Below are 18259 nucleotides of genomic sequence, written 5' to 3'. Positions count from 1 at the left end.
ACACCTGGGATTAGTGTTTTCAAATGCACATGCTTCTGGCAGCTTCCCATGGAAAAGTGGTGAGGAAAAGATCACTTAGACATTCTAATCCAAAGATCTTGAGAGGTAGGAGAAAATGCTGAGGATTAGAGAACTGAGTATAGACAGGGTATAAGCCTAGGAAGCTCAGGTATCTTTCTCAGAAGGAAACTAGGGGGCACAGAGCATCCATAATCTAACGTACCATTTTGTAGTAGCTCCTTTACTTTGTTGTTGGGTTTTTTTTTTTGTTGTTTTTTTGTTTGTTTTCGGGACAATGAGAGTTAAGTGACTTGCCCAGAGTCACACAGCTAGCAAGTGTCAAGTGTCTGAGCCTGGATTTGAACTCAGGCCCTCCTGAATCCAGGGCCGGTGCTTTATCCACTTTGCCATCCAGCTGCCCCGTAGCTCCTTTGCTTTGGAATTGTCCTGCTATGACCTGTCTTGTTTGAACCGGGGTTCCTTCTCCCTAGCCCAGATCAATCGCCAGAAATTCTATCAGACTACATTCTGCAGTGCACCCTGGGAAGGAATCTGGTCCTCCAGACTGTTACTTATAAATGCAGCAATCACATGCCCCTGGTAAGTGCCTGCAAGCTTCTCATTTGGTGGCTTCCCACTGAACCAGATAATGCCATTCATTGCGGCATAGAGATCTGGACTTACTCTCCAGTTTAGAGGAGCAGTCAAGAGGCTTTGATTCTTATGCCAATTTGATTATAAACTCTTCCTCTCTGTACCTCAGTTTTCACTCCTGTAAAATAGGAAGCAATGAATTTATGGAAATGGGGGTAATGGGGGAGGGAAGTGTTTGGACTCCAGGAGATAAGTAGTAGTAGTAGTGGTGGTGGTGGTGGTGGTGGTGATAGTAGTAGTAGTAGTAGTAGTAGTAATAGCAGCAGCAGTAGCAGTAGCAGTAGCATTGACATAGCACTTTAAGATTTGCCAAATACATTATAAATAATGTATAAATATTATAAATTATAAATATTTCATTTGATCCTCACAACAACCTAGAAAGGAGGGACCATTATTATCTCTAATCTACAGAAAAGGAAACTGAGGCAGACAGAGGTTAAATGACTTGCCCAGAGTCCCAAAGGTGATAAGTGTCTGAGATTGGATTTGAACTCAGATCTTCCTGACTCCAGGTTCAGAGATCTATGCAGGAGTTGTAAATCCCATCATATTATTATTACTCTCTTCAGGACTCATGATAGTTTTCTTCTGTTACCATTACTGTAGGCTGTTGTGAGGAACTTTGCAGAAGGTATTGGAGGCCATTATCACTGCTACACACTAGTACCGGAGGTAAGCCTGCCTCTTTCCTTGCTACCAAGACCATCCCTAGGGGGCACGGCCCTGGGCCAATCACTGTATGTGATTTCTTCTTGGGGTGGTGGTAGTGATGGTGATAGTGATGGATATGAGCCATAATGACCTTTGACCCTTCCTGAGCACCAACAGATCAAACAACTCTCATCTCTCACTTATTGCTGTTCTGAGTCACTATCTAACCACTACTTGACCTCCTCTACCCCAAACTTCTTCATTCTGATGACAATGTTCTCTCCTTCCACTCTTTCAATGCCCTTACTCTTACTATAACAGTTGCTCTCCCTCTCTCAACCCTTTTCTGGTCTCACACTCTTCCTTATACTTCCTTATTGCTGTTGTTCAGTCATGTCCAACTCTTAATGACCCCATTTGGGGTTTTCTTAGCAAAGACAATGGAGTGGTTTGCCGTTTCCTTCTCCAGTTCATTTTACAGATGAGGAAACTGAGGCAAACAGGATTAAGTGACTTGCCCAGGTCACACAGCTAGTAAGTGTCTGAAACTGGATTTGAATGCAGGAAGATGAATCTTTCTGACACCAGCTCCAGCACTCAATCCACTGCACCACTTAGCTGCCTGCATTGCACTGTGGTTAGATAATAATGCCTTTTCCTCCATCATTGAATTGCTGGCCCTGTTGATTTTTTGTCATCCCTGTCTTGTTAACATTCAACCCAGGCAATTCTACTGCCTCCATCCTACCCCTGAGGTGCTTACTGTGTGCTAAGAGAGAAAATCATGAAATGGAACTGATCAGGTCAGTAAATTTCTGCTTCACCGTAGCACTAACTGATGCACATTCCATCAGCCTACTTTCTACAGTGCACCCTGGGAAGGAACCTGCTACACAGATTCTTCATGTCTTATTGATTGTCCTTCAGATTCCCTCCATTAGCTATTTAAAATCTTCTCTTTGCTCAGACCTCTAACTCAATTCACTTCCTGCAAATGATTTCCTCATTACCTTACTGAGAAAAATTAAGCCATCCTTTGTAAATTCCATCTTTCTCTTACTCCAAATTCCTCAGTGTCCTTTCCTGTCCTCCTTCCCTCTAGTCTCAAAGGAAGAGATGACTCTCCTTGACAATTCAATTCAACAAATATTTACTTCCAAAGCTAACCCTTCCACCTGTGCCCTCAGTCCTTTCCCTTCCTATTTCCTCCATGACCTCATTCCATTAATCATCACTCTCTCTCATGAATTTTCAATCTCTTTCTCTGCTGGATCCTTATGCTATGCCAAAAAAAAAAAAAACCCTTCATCCCAAAAAATGCTTTCCATTAACCCTTTTCACCCCCTCAAGTTATCATCCAATATCTTTCCCTTTACTGACAAACTTCTGGAAAGAAAAAATTCAAAGTAGGGATTGGGGGAGGTTGCTTTGCTGCTCTATGCATATTTGTTACCGTAGTTTTATATTTTCTTTTTTGTTTATTTAATTGGCAGTGAAGAAAAGAGAGAAATAGCTACTTGTTCCTTTATTTATTTATTTGTTTGTTTGTTTGTTTGTTTATTTTTGAATAGTAAGAGCAGTTTATACTCAATGCTCTGTTTCCTCACTTCTGCCACTCATGCCTCTCAGCTCTACAATCAGGTTTCTATGATCACCATCCTACAGAAACACTTCTCTCTCTCTTTTTTTTTTTGGTGAGGCAATTGGGGTTAAGTGACTTGCGCAGGGTCACACAGCTAGTTAAGTGTCAAGTATCTGAGGTTGGATTTGAACTCAGGTCCTCCTGAATCCAGGGCAAGTGTTCTATCCACTGCGCTACCTAGCTGCCCCAACACTTCTCTCTTAATGACCTTATTACTAAATCCAGGTTGCCATTTGTTTTCCTGTCCACTTTGTCATCAACTCCTCTGTGGCATTTGACACTGTTGACCAGTCACCCTATATTCGTTAATATTCACACGGAGCTTAGTTTCTGTGACACTGCACTCTCCAGGATCTGCATCTTCCCTATCTCCTATACTGGCTCATCATCCTCTTCACATTCCTTAAATGTTGATATATCTCAGTTACTATCCACAACCTTCTTCTTCCTCTACAATTTTTCCCCTGGTGATCCCAATGGTTTCAATGATCATTTCTATGAGCGAATGGATGTGTAAAGAAGGGGAATATAATTCCTCCCCCTACCCACACCCACCCCAACTCAGGTGATTTAGCCACAGGATTTAGCTAGTCATGGATAATGAAGTTTTAATGTAGTAGCAAGGTGTTAAACTAGCTGTTAAATGTTGGCCATACCCAGCAATCCCTTTATCAAGTAAGACCATTTGATTGAGAATGGGGGGAACAACACAGTTGGCTGAACTAACAAATCAGCCATACTCCCTTGGAGGCTTTAAAATAGCTAAGCCCTGGGGAGTCTAGGGAAGTCCATGCCACTGAGTGCTTTGTGGAGAAAAGGCCTTCAGGAGGGGAGGGATTTTCCCCCCTTCCTCCCTTTTGGTCATGGTGTCTAGTGGTGGCTTGCCCAGAGGGAGATGTGCTACCACACAGTTTGTGAGTCTGCAATTCAAGAGCTCTTCAGACACAGTTGATAGAGCAGACAGACTCCAGAGAGACGAGGATACACAAAGGTATCAATGAAGAAAGATATTCAAAGAGTGTGATCTCTGGCAGCAGAAAAAAAGAGCCTACTATGGACTCAAAAGAAAGCCAATCCTGGCATTTGCAAGTTGAGCTGTGGAAAGAATCAGCCCCTGGAATTCCAGATGAAGAACCTCTTTAGCAGATACAATGAATCCAAGAGTTGCTGGGTGTATGTAGACTCTACAAAGAAAGAAAGGATCTCCTGGCCTGGCAGTACCCAGAATAGTGAGTTGCCCTTGCTACACATGGATCCTACACATACATTCTATTTGAATGCACTCTTCCCATGAACTCTGTGTGTATTTGTTGGAGAGTATACTCCAGGGAACTGCAAAACATTACTCCTATAAGCCTGGGGAGTGCTCTACCACAATTACACAGTCTATGGGAAGGGTGGTATAGAAAATCTCAGGAATGATGAGTGGGACCATTATAGGGGAATGAGCTGACCCACTTTTATAGGAGGAATGGCAATATTGATTTGATTATGGTTCTAGAATTGGAGAGAGGGATTGGGATAAAAGCATGGCAACAAAGCATATGGCAAGAAAGATATATGGGTATAAAGTGGAGTATGACTGGGGCTGGCTAGATATAGTAGGCCATATGAAACATTCACTCATCAGGATATTGAAGACCCTAAAAGGAGTTGGAGTGAAAAAGGTTGAGTCCCCCAGGGCCTGGCTTCTATTAAGGAAGGTCCAATATATAGGGAGAGCAAGAAGATGGTATAGAATGAAGATAACTATCTATGTAGATGGGTCCCCAGTTTATATCTTTACTCTTAGCTCCTCCCTGATCTCCAGAGGTGTATTTCTAGCTACCTGCTGAATACCTCCACCTAAATGTTTCAATAGCACCTGAAACTCAGAACATTCAAAGCTAAACTCCTTATAGTTGTCTCAAAATCTGTCCCTTCCCCATAACTTCTGTGGATGGAATCATTGTATTCTCAGTCACCTATACTCTTAACTTTAGTCATCTTTGATTCTTCCCTCACCTCCAAACAGCTAATCAATTGCCAAGTAATAGAAAACCTACCTCTAAAATAGCTCTTCCATTCATCCTCAACTTCTATTCCCCTGCTCCTGCCCTAATTTAGGCCCCCATATCTTCTCGTCTAGACTAGTTTAATAGCCTCCTATTTTGTTTCCCTTTTGCCTGTGCTTATTGCCTCAATTTCATTTTCTTGTCATTGTTTTAGCCAGCATTTCTGAAACTATATCAAATATTAGACATGACAGTGAACAACCTCCTCAAATTGAAAAGACCTCTACTCTTTCTGATGATGTTGTTTTCCAGTCATATCTGACTCTTTGTGACCCCATTTGGGGTTTTCTTGGCAAAGATACTGGAGTGGTTTGCCATTGCCTCCTTCAGCTCATTTTACAGATGAAGAAATTGAGACAAACAGCATTAAGTGACTTGCCTGGGGTCACACAGCTAGTAATTGTCTGAGACTGGATTTGAACTCAGGAAGATGAATCTTTCTGAATCCAGCCCCAGCACTCTACCCACTGCACCACTTAGCCACTGTTTCTACATTTCCTCAGATAATACTACCTCTTTGAATTAGATAGACACTATTTGACACACTAAGAAACCATTCCATTTATTCCTTTGCTTATTTATTTACTTATTCATTCATTCATTCATCTATCTATTTATTTTGCAGGGCAATGAGGGTTAAGTGACTTGCCCAGGGTCACACAGCTAGTAAGTGTCAGGTATCTGAGGCCAAATTTGAACTCAGGTCCTCCTGACTCCAGGGCCGGTGCTTTATCCACTGCGCCATCTAGCTGCCCCTATTCCTTTGCTTTTTTAATGTTTTTAACGTAAAAGAGTGCTATATTTTTGCCAAAACTTTTTTCTTCATCTATAAATAAGCCATATCCTTTCAAAAGTCTTCCACAGGGGGTGGCTAGGTGGCGCAGTGGATAGAGCACAGGCCCTGGAGTCAGGAGTACCTGAGTTCAAATCCGGCCTCAGACACTTAACACTTACTAGCTGTGTGACCCTGGGCAAGTCACTTAATCCCAACTGCCTCACTAAAAAAAAAAAAAAAAAAAAAGTCTTCCACAGAGGAATAAGAGAAGTGGTCGAAGTCCTCAAATTGGTCCTCTGGGAAATCACTTTAAGAATCCAGAAAACTGGGGGGGGGGGGAATCAAAGGTCTTAGTGGACTGTGAGTTCTATATAAGTCAATAGTATTATGTAATAGCAAAAAAAAAAAGAAGAAAAGAAAAAATATAATGCACACTTAAGTTGCATTTTAAGAGAAATGTAGTAGCTAAGACTAGGGATGTGATAGTATTACTGTACTCTGTCCCAGCCAGACCATATCTGACCATGTTTTCAGTTCTGGACATCATATTTTAGGAAGGATATTGATAAACTAGAGACCACTGAGAGCAACCAAGCTATCAGAAGGTCTCAGGTTCATGTCATATGAAAATCAATCGAAGGATGATTAATAGACCAATATCTTATACCATATACCAAGATAAGTTCAAAATGGGTATGTGATTTAGACATAAAGTGATACCATAAGCAAACTAGGAGAACAAGGAACAGTTTATCTGTCAGATCTATGAAGAAGGGAAGGAGTTTTAACCAAAGAAGAGACAGAATGCATTACAGGAAGTAAAATGGATAATTTTGATTATATTAAATTTAAAAGGGTTTGCAAAAACAAAACTAAGGCAAACAAAATTAGAAGGAAAACAGAAAGCTAGGAAACAATTTTGATAGCAAGAGTCTATGATGGGGGCAGCTAGGTGGAGCAGTGGATAGAACACTGGCCCTGGATTCAGGAGGGCCTGAGTTCAAATCTGAACTTAGACATTTGACACTTACTAGCTGTGACCCTGGGCAAGTCACTTAACCCCAATTGCCTCATCAAAAAAAAAAAGAGTCTATGATAAAGGCCTCATTTTTCAAATATAATGAGAAGTGAATCAAATTTCTAAGCATCCAAGTCATTCCCCAGATGATAAATGGTTAAAAGATATGAACAGGCAGTTTTCAGAGGAAGAAATCAAAGCTATCTATTGCCATATGAAAGAATGCTCTATACTACTATTGATTAAAGAAATGCAAATTAAAACAACTCTGAGGTACCACTTCAAACCTATCAGATGGGCTAATACGATAGAAAAGGAAAATTATAAATGTTGGAGATATAGGAAAATTGGGACACTAAGGTGGAGTAGTGAACTGATCCAACCATTCTGTTTGTGGTTTTTTTTGTTTTTGCAGGGCAATGGGGGTTAAGTGACTTGCCCAGGGTCAGTCACACAGCTAGTAAGTGTTAAGTGTCTGAGGCCGGATTTGAACTCAGGTACTCCTGAATCCAGAGCCAGCTCTTTAACCACTGCGCCATCTAGCTGCCCCCCTGATCCAAACATTCTGGAGAGTAATTTGGAATTATGCCCAAAGGGCAATCAAACTATGTATACCCTTTGAGCCAGGAATACCACTATTAGGTCAGTAACCCAAAGAGATCATAAAAAGGGGAAAAGGACCCACATGTACAAAAATATTTATAGCAGCTCTCTTTGTGGTGGCAAAGAATTGGAAATTGAGGGAATGCCAATCAATTGGGGAATGGCTGAATAAGTTGTGGTATATGAATATAATGCAATAGTATTGTACTATAAGAAATAATGATCAGGATGATTTCAGAAAAACCAGTAAAAACTTACATGAACTAATGCTAAGTGAAGTGATCAGAACCAGGAGAACATGTACATAGTAATAGCAACATTGTGTAAGGATCAACTATGATAGACTTAGCTCTTCTCATCAATACAATGATCCAAGACAATTCCAAAGGACTCATGATGGAAAATGCTATTCACACCCAGAGAAAGGACTTATGTAATCTGAGTTCAGATCCACACATACTGTTTTCACTTTCTTTATTTAATTTTTTTTCCTTTTGATCTGCTTCTTCTCTCACAACATGACTAATATGGAAATATGTTTCACGTGATTGCACATATATAGCCTATATCAAATTGCTTACTGTTTTAGGAAGGGGTAAGAAGAGGGAAGGAGAAAATTTGGAACTCAAAAAAATTTTTTAATGAATGTTAATAATTTTCTTTACATATAATTGGAAAAAATGTTTAAAACTGTTTGTTTTTAACATTGCCTCACTAAAAAAAAACAAACAAAAAACCACTGAGGTCTCTTCCGCCCCTGAGATTCTGTGTAATTCTGTGACTCTATGACAATATATTTCACTATAGTAAGTATACCTTCTAAGACATTATGAACTTAAAATTTTTTTTAATTAAAAAAATGTTTAAATTTTAAAAAGACATTATGAACTTCCTAGAATTAACACATATGAAACCAACAGACAAAAGGAAAACAATGTTGAACTAATTAAGGATATTTACATAATAAAGATCAAATGCTATCAATTCCAACACCAAAGAACAACAATGAACAAATTTATGTATTATCCTCTATTCAAATTTTTTTTTAATTTTTTGCAGGCAATGGGGGTTAAGTGACTTGCCCAGGGTCACACAGCTAGTAAGTGTCAAGTATCTGAGGCTGGATTTGAACTCAGGTCCTCCTGAATCCAGGGCCAGTGCTTTAACCACTGCGCCATCTAGCTGCCCCCCTCTATTCAAATTTAAGTAACTAATCGTCTGTTTAGTAAAATAGTTAATTGCTTAGATTACAGGTTTACAATTTAGTAACAAGTTATTGGTGTCCATCAATAAATGTGTTTGGATTTTACAAGTGTGCTTGAATGTCATAAATTTTATATTTCACACCAGGTAACCAAGTTCAATCATCACTTTCCTGTAGTAATACCCTGTGTAAGGCATTACTTTAACAGAGCTTCAGGAACAGAATAAACGCATAAGGAGCATGAGTCACACTTCATCATTTGCTAATTGTTCATTCCTTCAGTGAACATTGGCCAGTCATCACATTTACCTTTAATCCAAATTTTTGGTTTATTTCTGCTTAGGATCAGAATTCTGCCAACAGTGATGTAGCCAAGCTCCTTAAAGAGATTCAGAAGGCTAAGAATATTCTCAGCACCATCAAAGAGATGTACCAGAGCAAAACTTGTGAAGCATTCACCAACATGGCACGGGAAGTAAGCACTGAACCTTCCTGGCCTAGGTTCATACACCCTTTTGCCAGCACACATGTTGAACATTGGCCAAGGGAGCTTTTGGCATGTCATAGGACATTTCAACCTGCCACCCAGAAGGAATCTGTAGAGAGGCTCTGAAAAATTATTTTGCTTTTTGAGTCTTATTTAAGTGTCTACAGGAAGATCAGACTAACAGGATTGCTCCCAATGGGTGGTTTGTATATCCAAAGTTGAACAATCTAAAGTCCTTACCATTTGATGTGGACTCAAAGCTTTCTGAATCTGGTTCCCATAGAAACAAAATCAGCCCTCCTCCACCAAAACAATCAAGCCTGATTCTTTTACTTTCTTCATTTTCCCTCTTCTGTGTTGCCCCAGGGAAGCCAAAAATGGTTTTCACTACTTTTGGTCATTTTCACTTCCCTAAGGAGAGAACTGCAGGTATTCTCTGTTCCCCTCATCACTTCCATGGAAGGAGGCTCATCAAGTGACTGTGACATGCCTTGAAGATAATTCTTCTATTCTCCTGACTCATTTAGAATAACTCTACTGCCTTGTGGGTATAATTAATGGGAACTTGAAAAAAACTTAGTTGTTTCTAGAGCCTAATGTTAGGTAAAACTTCAAAAGCCCTCTTTCTTTTTCTTCATTTCATATTAATGGGAACAATAAATATTGAATGTCATTTTAGCTTAATAGAAAACATAGATAATGATAATGCAGGATTAAGAATGAATAAATACATTACTCACCCAGTATACTGATACATGTGGAGCAGCTAGGTGGCATAGGGATAGAGTACCAAGCCTAAAGTCAGGAAGACTCATATTCCTTAATTCAGTCTGGCTTTAGACACTGTGACCCTGGGCAAGTCATTTAACTCTATTTGCCTCAGTTTCCTCATCTGTAAAAATGAGTTGAAGAAGGAAATGGCAAACCATTCCAGTATCTTTGCCAAAAAAAAAGAACACACACAAAAAACCCAATGGGGTCACAGAGAGTAGGACAAACCTGAACAACAAAAATACTAGAACATAAGTAAACAAAGGCATTTTGGACATTGCATGGTAGAGGGTAAAATATCACTTGTGTGGAAACTTGGGTTTCAATCTTGACTTTGTACTATGTGTTCATAGTCAAGTCAGTTATCCTCTTTGATTTTCAGCTTCATTATTTTCAAATGAAGGAGCTGGATCAGGAGTTCTCCCCTTCCTTCTTTTCTGCTGATTCCAAGTTGGTTGGAGCCATGGTGGTACATGTTCTAACCTTAGAGGTAATTATGGGAGCAGCTAGGTAGCACAGTGGATAAAGCACTGGCCCTGGATTCAGGAGGAACTGAGTTTAAATCTGGCCTCAGACCCTTGACACTTACTAGCTGTGTGACCCTGGGCAAGTCACTTAACCCTTATTGCCGCCCCCCCCCCCCCCCCCCCCGGCAAAAAGAAGTGGTTATAACACATTCATCCACATTTCACCATGATACAAAGAGCATGGCAAAAGATGACCCCCCAGAAATGACAAATGCTGGAAGGGATGTGGGGAAATAGATATATTAATGCACTGTTGGTAGAGCTGCAAATTGGTTTAACCATTCTGGGAAACAATTTGGAACTAGGCCCAAAAAGCTATTAAATTGTACATACCCTTTGACCTAGCAATACCACTACTAGATCTATATACTCCAAAGAGATCAGAAAAAGAGGAAGAAAACCCATATGTACAAAAATATTTATAGTAGCTCTTTTTGTGATGGCAAAAAAATTGGAAACTGAAGAGACACCTATCAAATTGGGAAATGGCCAAATAAGTCATGGTATGTAAATATAATGAAATATTGTTGTGCTATCAGAAATTACAAATGGGGATGGTTTCAGAAAAACCTGGGAAGACTTGTATGAACTGAACTAAACAATTTGTATAGTAACAGTAATATTTTGTTGAATTTGGAGGTGGGGTGGGGCAATGAGGGTTAAGTGACTTGCCCAGGGTCACACAGTCAGTAAGTGTCATGTGTCTGAGGTCAGATTTGAACTCAGGTCCTCCTGAATCCAGGGCTAGTGCTTTATCCACTGAGCCACCTAGCTGCCCACATAACAGTAATATTTTAATGAGATTCAACTTTGAAAGATTTGGTAACTCTGACTGACACAATGACCCATCACAATTCCAAGGACTCATGATGAAACATGCTTTCCATCTCCAGATAGACAGCTGATGGACTCAGAATGCACATTGAAGCATATTTTTTCTTTCTTTTTTTTTTGGGGGGGGGAAACATAGCTAATGCAGAAATTTGTCTCACCTGACTATACATATTTGTAATAAATTTGACTTTTCTTGCCTTTTCAATGGGTAAAGGAGAAGGGAGGAAGAGAATTTGGAACCAAAAATTGAATAATAATAAACAAATTGAATTTTAAATAAATCTTAATTTTAATAAAATTGAAAAATTTTTAATTAAATGTTTTTATTTATAAGATTGAGTTTTGAAATTGATTTTTTAAAAGAGCATAGTAAACGAACATGACTTTCTCTAGCTTTCCCAAACACGTACATTTTCCAACATAAATATCAATAATGGTGGGAAAGGGAGTAAAGAAGGTACTGATAATAAAGTTATTGTGTAGGCTAGGGCAATGGGGGATGATGACTGTGCCTGACTTCTTGTGAGGGATTCTAGCAGACTCTGGGGAAGGTGAGGTAGAGAGGGATGGGATAGAAGTAGTTAGCGTAGAGATTTACCAATAAGGTTTCTAGATCTACTGGTAGATGCTGTTCTAATGGTTGAAGACTTCTGGATGGTTTGGGTTTTTTGTTTTGTTTTGTTTTGTTTTGTTTTGTTTTGTTTTGTTTTGTTTTGTGAGGCAATTGGGGTTAAGTGACTTGCCTAGGGTCACACAGCTAGTAAGTGTTAAGTGTCTGAGGCCAGATTTGAACTTGGGTCCTCCTGACTCCAGGGCCAGTGCTCTATCTACTGTGCCACCTAGTTGCCCCTCCTGAATGTTTTAAAGTCCCTCCTAGCTCTAAAATTCTTTGATTTTATGATATATTTTTACGTTCAATTTAGATTTCTGCAGAGTTTACAAAATTGCCCATATCCAGCTTCTTACCCAAGCCTCCAAAGCATGAGAGCCCCCTAAAAATTAAAATCCCAAACTTCTTGACCAGAACCTCTGCAGAGTGGCTGAAGACAAATGGATTGAAAGGTATTTTCCTTATGGAGTGGATACAAATAAGACCCATTAGGTCTTGGTAAAATACATGTGTATGTATGTGTGTGCATTTATGTATGCGTGTGTGTATGTGTGTATGTGTATATGTATATATGTAGGTGCATATGTATACCCTGAACGTTACTGTCTTTCCAGCCAAGAAGTTAAGCCTTTACCAAGTTTTGGCTCCTAATGCATTCTCTCCTTTGGAAGAATTTGTACCCATTCTCCAGAAAACAGTATCTTCAACTCTCCATGAGGTAATTCAAGACAGCCAGGACGTATTAATGGAAATAATACTGCATCTCATAGAGGGCAGGAGTTCAAATCTTGACTCTGCTTCTCACTATATGTGTGATCTTATATGTCATTTAACTCTGTGCCTCAGTTTCCTCATCTGTAAAAGATGATGATTGGATTATGACCTCTAATTTCCCTTCCAAATCTAAATCGGATGGGGAGCTCCATCTCACTGTTTGTTACTTCAACATGTAGAAAGCATGCAAAAAGAGCACCCTTTTTGATGGCTAGATGCTATACATTTTATCCACTTGTCTTCCAAGTACCCCTTTGCTGCTGATCCCAAGGAAGATAAGGAAATGGTAGTGGTTGCTATAACCTTAAATGTGGTTGCAATTCATTTTCCCATTTCTCGTCATGATACCAAGAGGCCAGTGCACAAGTAAGATGACCCCATTTTCCTGTACTATTCCTCTGAGTGCAGAAAGCAATGATGCAGTTTGAATGGCATGATGGTACTGTGAAGAATATACATGTGGACCCACCCCTTCTGTATGACTATCAGGTCAGTGATTGGCTTTTGGCCTGATCTTCACACACACACACACACACACACACACACACACACACAGTGGAAACAGTGGGAGAAGGCAGATATGGGTGGAATAGAAAGCACTGGTAGAAATTCCCTATGTAAATAACCTCTCTGCCTCAAAGATAGAGCCCTCCAAACTGTTTTCACCGACTGCATGTAGGCACCAGGACTTTCCCAGAAAATGCCTTTTGGCCCTACAACCTGTGTTGCCATCTTTCTAGTTGTTGAAATAGAAAAGTTTCCCCATTGCCTTTATGTCTTTTTTTAACTCAAGGCCAACTTTCCATGTAGGTGGCACAGTGCATAGAGCATTGGGCCTAGAGTCAGGAATACTTTAGTTAAAACCAGCTTCATACATTTACTGGTGATATAACCAAAGACAAATGATTTATCTTCTGTATCAGTTTCCTCAGCTGTAAAATTGAGATAATAATAGCACTTACCTTCCAGGGTTGTTGTGAGGATAATATTTGTAAAACACTTAACCCAGTACCTGGCATGTAATAGGTGCTATGTAGTAGTAGTAGTAGTAGTAGTAGCAGCAGCAGCAGCAGTAGTAGCAGCAGCAGCAGCAGCAGCAACAGCAGCAGCAGCAGCAGCAGCAACAGCAGCAGCAGCAGCAGCAGCATTGGTATTGGTAGTGGTGGTAGTGGTGGTGGTGGTAGTGGTGGTGGTGGTGGGAAGAGGAGGAGGAGGTGGTGGTGGTGACTACTGGGAGTAGTAGTAGAACCCTGGGAGGTAGGCACTATTATTATTATTCCCATTTTAAAGATGAGGAAACTGAGGCAAGTAGAAATTAAATAACTTGTCCAAGGTCATTAAACTAGTAAGTGTCTGAGGTCTGATTTTAATTCAGGTCTTCCTGACCCCAGAGCCAGAACTCTTAACCACTGCACCACATAATGCCTATTCCCTTCCCCTCCCCTTCCCTGATGGGACAATGATGGTGGTGGTGGTGGTGGTGTTGATGATGAAGAAGAAACCCTTAGCACAATCCCTGGAACCTCTACCACAATACTTATTCTTCATCTCACATTCTTTAGTTTGCCTTCCTTGGGGAACAAGTTGCTCATTGAGTCTGTTTGACCTGTGGGTTTGTAGAAGCAGCTCAGCAGTACCATACGGATGTATGAGAGGCGGATTGAATGGCTTTCCATCTCTAGCAGGAGAATCTGGGGCATAGTCTGTGAAAAAAGGTATTTTCTCCTATGCGGTTCCCTATCTCCATTGTATTTTCTGTTACACTGCATTTCATACATGGTGAGTTCTCATGAAATTCTTCATTAGTGATGGTATTAATGGCAGTCAACACTTTTCACCATAGAGCAGCTGGGTGGTTCAGTGGCTAGAGCATCAGAGCTGGATTCATCCAGCCTTAGATACTTAGCAGCTGTGTGACCCTGGGCAAGTCACTTAACCCTGTTTGCTTTAGTTTTCTCATCTGTAAAATGGAAATAATAGCACCTACCTCCCATGACTGTTGTGAAGATCAGATAAGACTTGCAAAGTGCCTTTGTAAACCTTAACACATCTTATAAACGCTAGCTATTATTATTTGTATCACTATTGCTTACCCTACAATGATTTTTAGTTGCATGATCATTAACTCCTAAGGCTTTGAACCAAGGAAATGAAGGCCATTTTACCCATTTCCATGCCTCGGGATACGACCGTGCTCTAACTATCCCAGTCAAAATGTTCCATGCTTTGAGACTTCTGGAGGAAGAGATGATATACCCTTCTCACACCACCTTCTCTAATATTCTAGTCATACCTTTATTGGTTTCAAATTGTACAGATTTTGGCCAGTGCTGAGCTCAGTTCATGAAATTCCCCCTGGAAAAAACTTTAAATAGTAAAATGGAACAAAATAAACATTAGCTGAGAGATTCAGTTCTCCTTTTAAAGGTTGTATTTCTTTTTAGGGTGGTTATACTGGTAGATGTCTCAGTGACCAATTCCATGTACATTATTCATATCCAACATTCCTTAAGACTTCTGCTTGAAGAACAATTGTCAAACAAGGATTGCTTCAACATCATAGCGTAAGCTTCTGATGACTGGGGGCGGGGGGAAGCCTTATATTCATTGGGAGAGAGTTTGTACAAAGGGAGGTTACTAGCAGCCAGATGAGGACAATGATCGATATAAAAGGGACTGAATGTCATATGATGGCTATCACTTTATCTGATTTGGATGATCTCGTTTTTAGCTTTGAATAATTAAGTGGTTGCAGGAGTCCATTGGGGCAATAGTGATAGGTGGCCCCAAAACACACTGCTTGATCAACCAGGATAAAATGTAATCAAATCCCACTGCCGGGTTCCTGATGACTCCTAGGCTGCAAAATACCCCACCCCCTCCAAAAAAAAAAAAAAAGACACAGATGGACCGTAAGGTTCACACTTGCCTTGCTTCATAGGATCATTTGTTCCAGACCATGAGTTCAAATAGAAAATATTCAGAGCTCATAATATTGCAAAGACACAGTTGTCCGAATTCCTGCATTACCCTAGTTCCAACCATTTAGTAAAATCTCAATTGAGCTAAAGAAGTGAATTCCGCTAAGACCTCCCCCCACAAAAAAAAAATCACAAAGAAACTATTTTACTATGTTTTACTTTAATAAGAATGAAACAAATAACAATAAAATAAGCTTGTGTCAGACATTTTTTTCCCAAAAAAAGCAGTTTCTGGCTATGTCCTGGGATCAGCATATATCTAGTCCAATCTCCTATACCTTCCATAGGTAGCATCCTGTAGAATGACTCCAAGACACCAAGTTATAAAAAAAAAATGTTCAAATATGTTCAATCGATTGTATTTATGAAGGCAAAAAAGTTGATTTTAGATTCTCAATAATAGTTAACTAGAGCCCCTTATTCCCTTGTTAACCAAGGTTTTATTCTGAGTGTAAATATGTGTCTATGCATGTGTGGTCATTTAAAGAGATGTTTTAACTGTGGTGGGAGTTGTTTTTCCTTTTTCTTTCTTTCTTTTTCTTTTATCTTCTTTTTTTTTTTTTTTTTTTTTTTGCTCTATACCAGTTAATGCAGCTAGGTGGCACAGTGGATAGAATTCTGGGCCTGGAATCAGGAAGACCTGAGTTCAAATCCATCTTCAGATACTCACTAACTGTATGACCTTGGGCAAATCACTTAACCTCTATGTTCCTCAGTTTCCTCAGCTGTAAAATGGGGATAATAGTTGGACCTACCTCCCAGGGTTGTTGTGAGGATGAAATGAGATATTTATAAAGGGCTTAGTACAGTGCCATCATTGCAGCAGGAGCTGCGGCTCCTGTATCAGACTGCACAGCCACACCGTGGCCTGTGGCTCTTCAAGGCGTTGATCCATGGTTGTTCGCGACTGGCGGAAGCCTATTACTATTAGTACAGTGCCCAGCACATAGTAGGTATTATATTAAAATGCTAGGTATTATTATTACTATTTCCCTGTTAACCTGATTTCATGTAAAACATGCTCCAAAATTATTTGGAGAGGAAGCCTGAGATAGTGGATATCAAGCCATCCTCCTAACCAGAAAGACCTGTATTCATATCTCTCCTCTGACACATATTGGCTGTGCGACCCAACCTCTCAGGGCTCTGGGAAACTACTACTACAAGTTGCAGTGGTGTCGACTTGAGTTGGGAAAAGGGGTTGCCTCACCCTGGAATTCCTTATTATGCCAACAAAATTACTGGTCTAATCCCTATCCCTTTGATTTGAAATAAATACCTACATAATACTTTCCCAGATGACCTCTGGTGTGCTCCCCAAGAACTTTAAGAGATGAATTGGAGATGATAATTGCTGTTCTGCCTGTCTCACAGGGTTTATTGTAAAGATTGTATGAGACTAGGGGCAGCTAGATGGCGCAATGGTTAAAGCACTGGCCCTGGATTCAGGAGTACCTGAGTTCAAATCCGGCCTCAGACACTTGACATTTACTAGCTGTGTGACCCTGGGCAAGTCACTTAACTCCCATTGCCTGAAAAACAAAACAAAACAAAAAAGATTATATGAGACTAAAAGATTGTACAAACAAAAGATTGTATGAGATGATATATAGGAAGGGATGAGGGACTGATTTCATTCTTAGAAAGAGATCCCAGGGAAAGAAACTCCCTCTACCACGGCAGTTAGGCACCTTCTCTGCAATGTACAGTCTTAGCACTAGAGTCCAGAGCCCTGGGAAGTCCAGTGGTTCCACGGTCATAGAGCCAGTATGTGGTAGCATTGGGACCAGAGTCTAGGCCTTCCTGGATCCAAGGGTGACTCTCTACTGACTATGCAACATGTCTCCTCCAATACATAGGAAAGCCCCTTATAACAATATAAATGGAGGGGGTGGTGATTATAAGGATGGTGATGATGATGGTAGGGACGACGACGATGATGATGATGCCATCCTTTTGAAGGTTTGGAAGTATAGTTGAAAGCTGGAGACCTGAGATGGTTCCCTTAACCCAAGAGAATTTGCAAAGTGCCTGGCGGTAAGTGTTAGGGGGAAGATACGTTACTCTTCATTTATCCTTGGGATGCCCAATGCCTGAGCCATTATTATTTGCAGTCCCAAACTTGGCCTAGAATCTCTCTCTTTGCCTAACAGCCAAAGAACAGAAAGCCACCTTCCCCAGACCCTCTTTTCAGTCCTCCTTCTACCCACAAGCATTTCTATTTTTACTCTCAGCTCATCATGAACAATCATACCCTCTCAGCATCCCCCTCTCAATCCTGACCTCTCCCCTCATCTCCACAGCTGGATCCTGTCCCTGAACTGCAAGGGCAGCAGAAATGTCCTCAGTGCTATGAGAAAGGCAGTAGAAGTGGACTTCAAGGAGAAAGACAAGTTCAGTTCCCAAGGCATCTACATCTTCACTGGTGGAGTCCCTGATCAGGAAATGGTATGTAGGATTGGTCTTTTAGACCCTCCAGGACTTGTCAATAATGACTGACCCATAGGCCAGTCTAGAGGTTACCACAAAATGGTGGCAAACCTATCCTGAAACGATCAGGGATGTGTATAAATGAATCTAACTTCCCAGAATGGTGCCATTTAAGACAGGGCAATCTCACACACAGTATAAAGCCTGGCTTTCAAAGATACCTCCGAAGCAATTTTCGATA

The 18259-nt window shown here is 40.3% G+C and overlaps 1 protein-coding gene across 1 annotated transcript in view; it reads left to right on the top strand.

Annotated features, from left to right (window-relative positions):
- VWA3A (von Willebrand factor A domain containing 3A) overlaps nucleotides 1–18259 on the top strand; it is a 79202-nt gene that overhangs the window by 29068 nt on the left and 31875 nt on the right. Inside the window, 11 exon segments of the mRNA XM_043979249.1 lie at nucleotides 492–600; nucleotides 1264–1329; nucleotides 8948–9079; nucleotides 12147–12285; nucleotides 12448–12551; nucleotides 13016–13096; nucleotides 14228–14346; nucleotides 14348–14386; nucleotides 15052–15171; nucleotides 17551–17625; nucleotides 17892–18036. Coding sequence (XP_043835184.1) covers nucleotides 492–600; nucleotides 1264–1329; nucleotides 8948–9079; nucleotides 12147–12285; nucleotides 12448–12551; nucleotides 13016–13096; nucleotides 14228–14346; nucleotides 14348–14386; nucleotides 15052–15171; nucleotides 17551–17625; nucleotides 17892–18036 — 1129 coding nt within the window.

The sequence above is a fragment of the Dromiciops gliroides genome, chromosome 1, assembly GCF_019393635.1.
Source record: "Dromiciops gliroides isolate mDroGli1 chromosome 1, mDroGli1.pri, whole genome shotgun sequence".
Lineage (NCBI taxonomy): Eukaryota > Metazoa > Chordata > Mammalia > Microbiotheria > Microbiotheriidae > Dromiciops > Dromiciops gliroides.
Note: the sequence above shows the minus strand (reverse complement) of the source record. Positions and strands in the feature narration are given on the sequence as shown.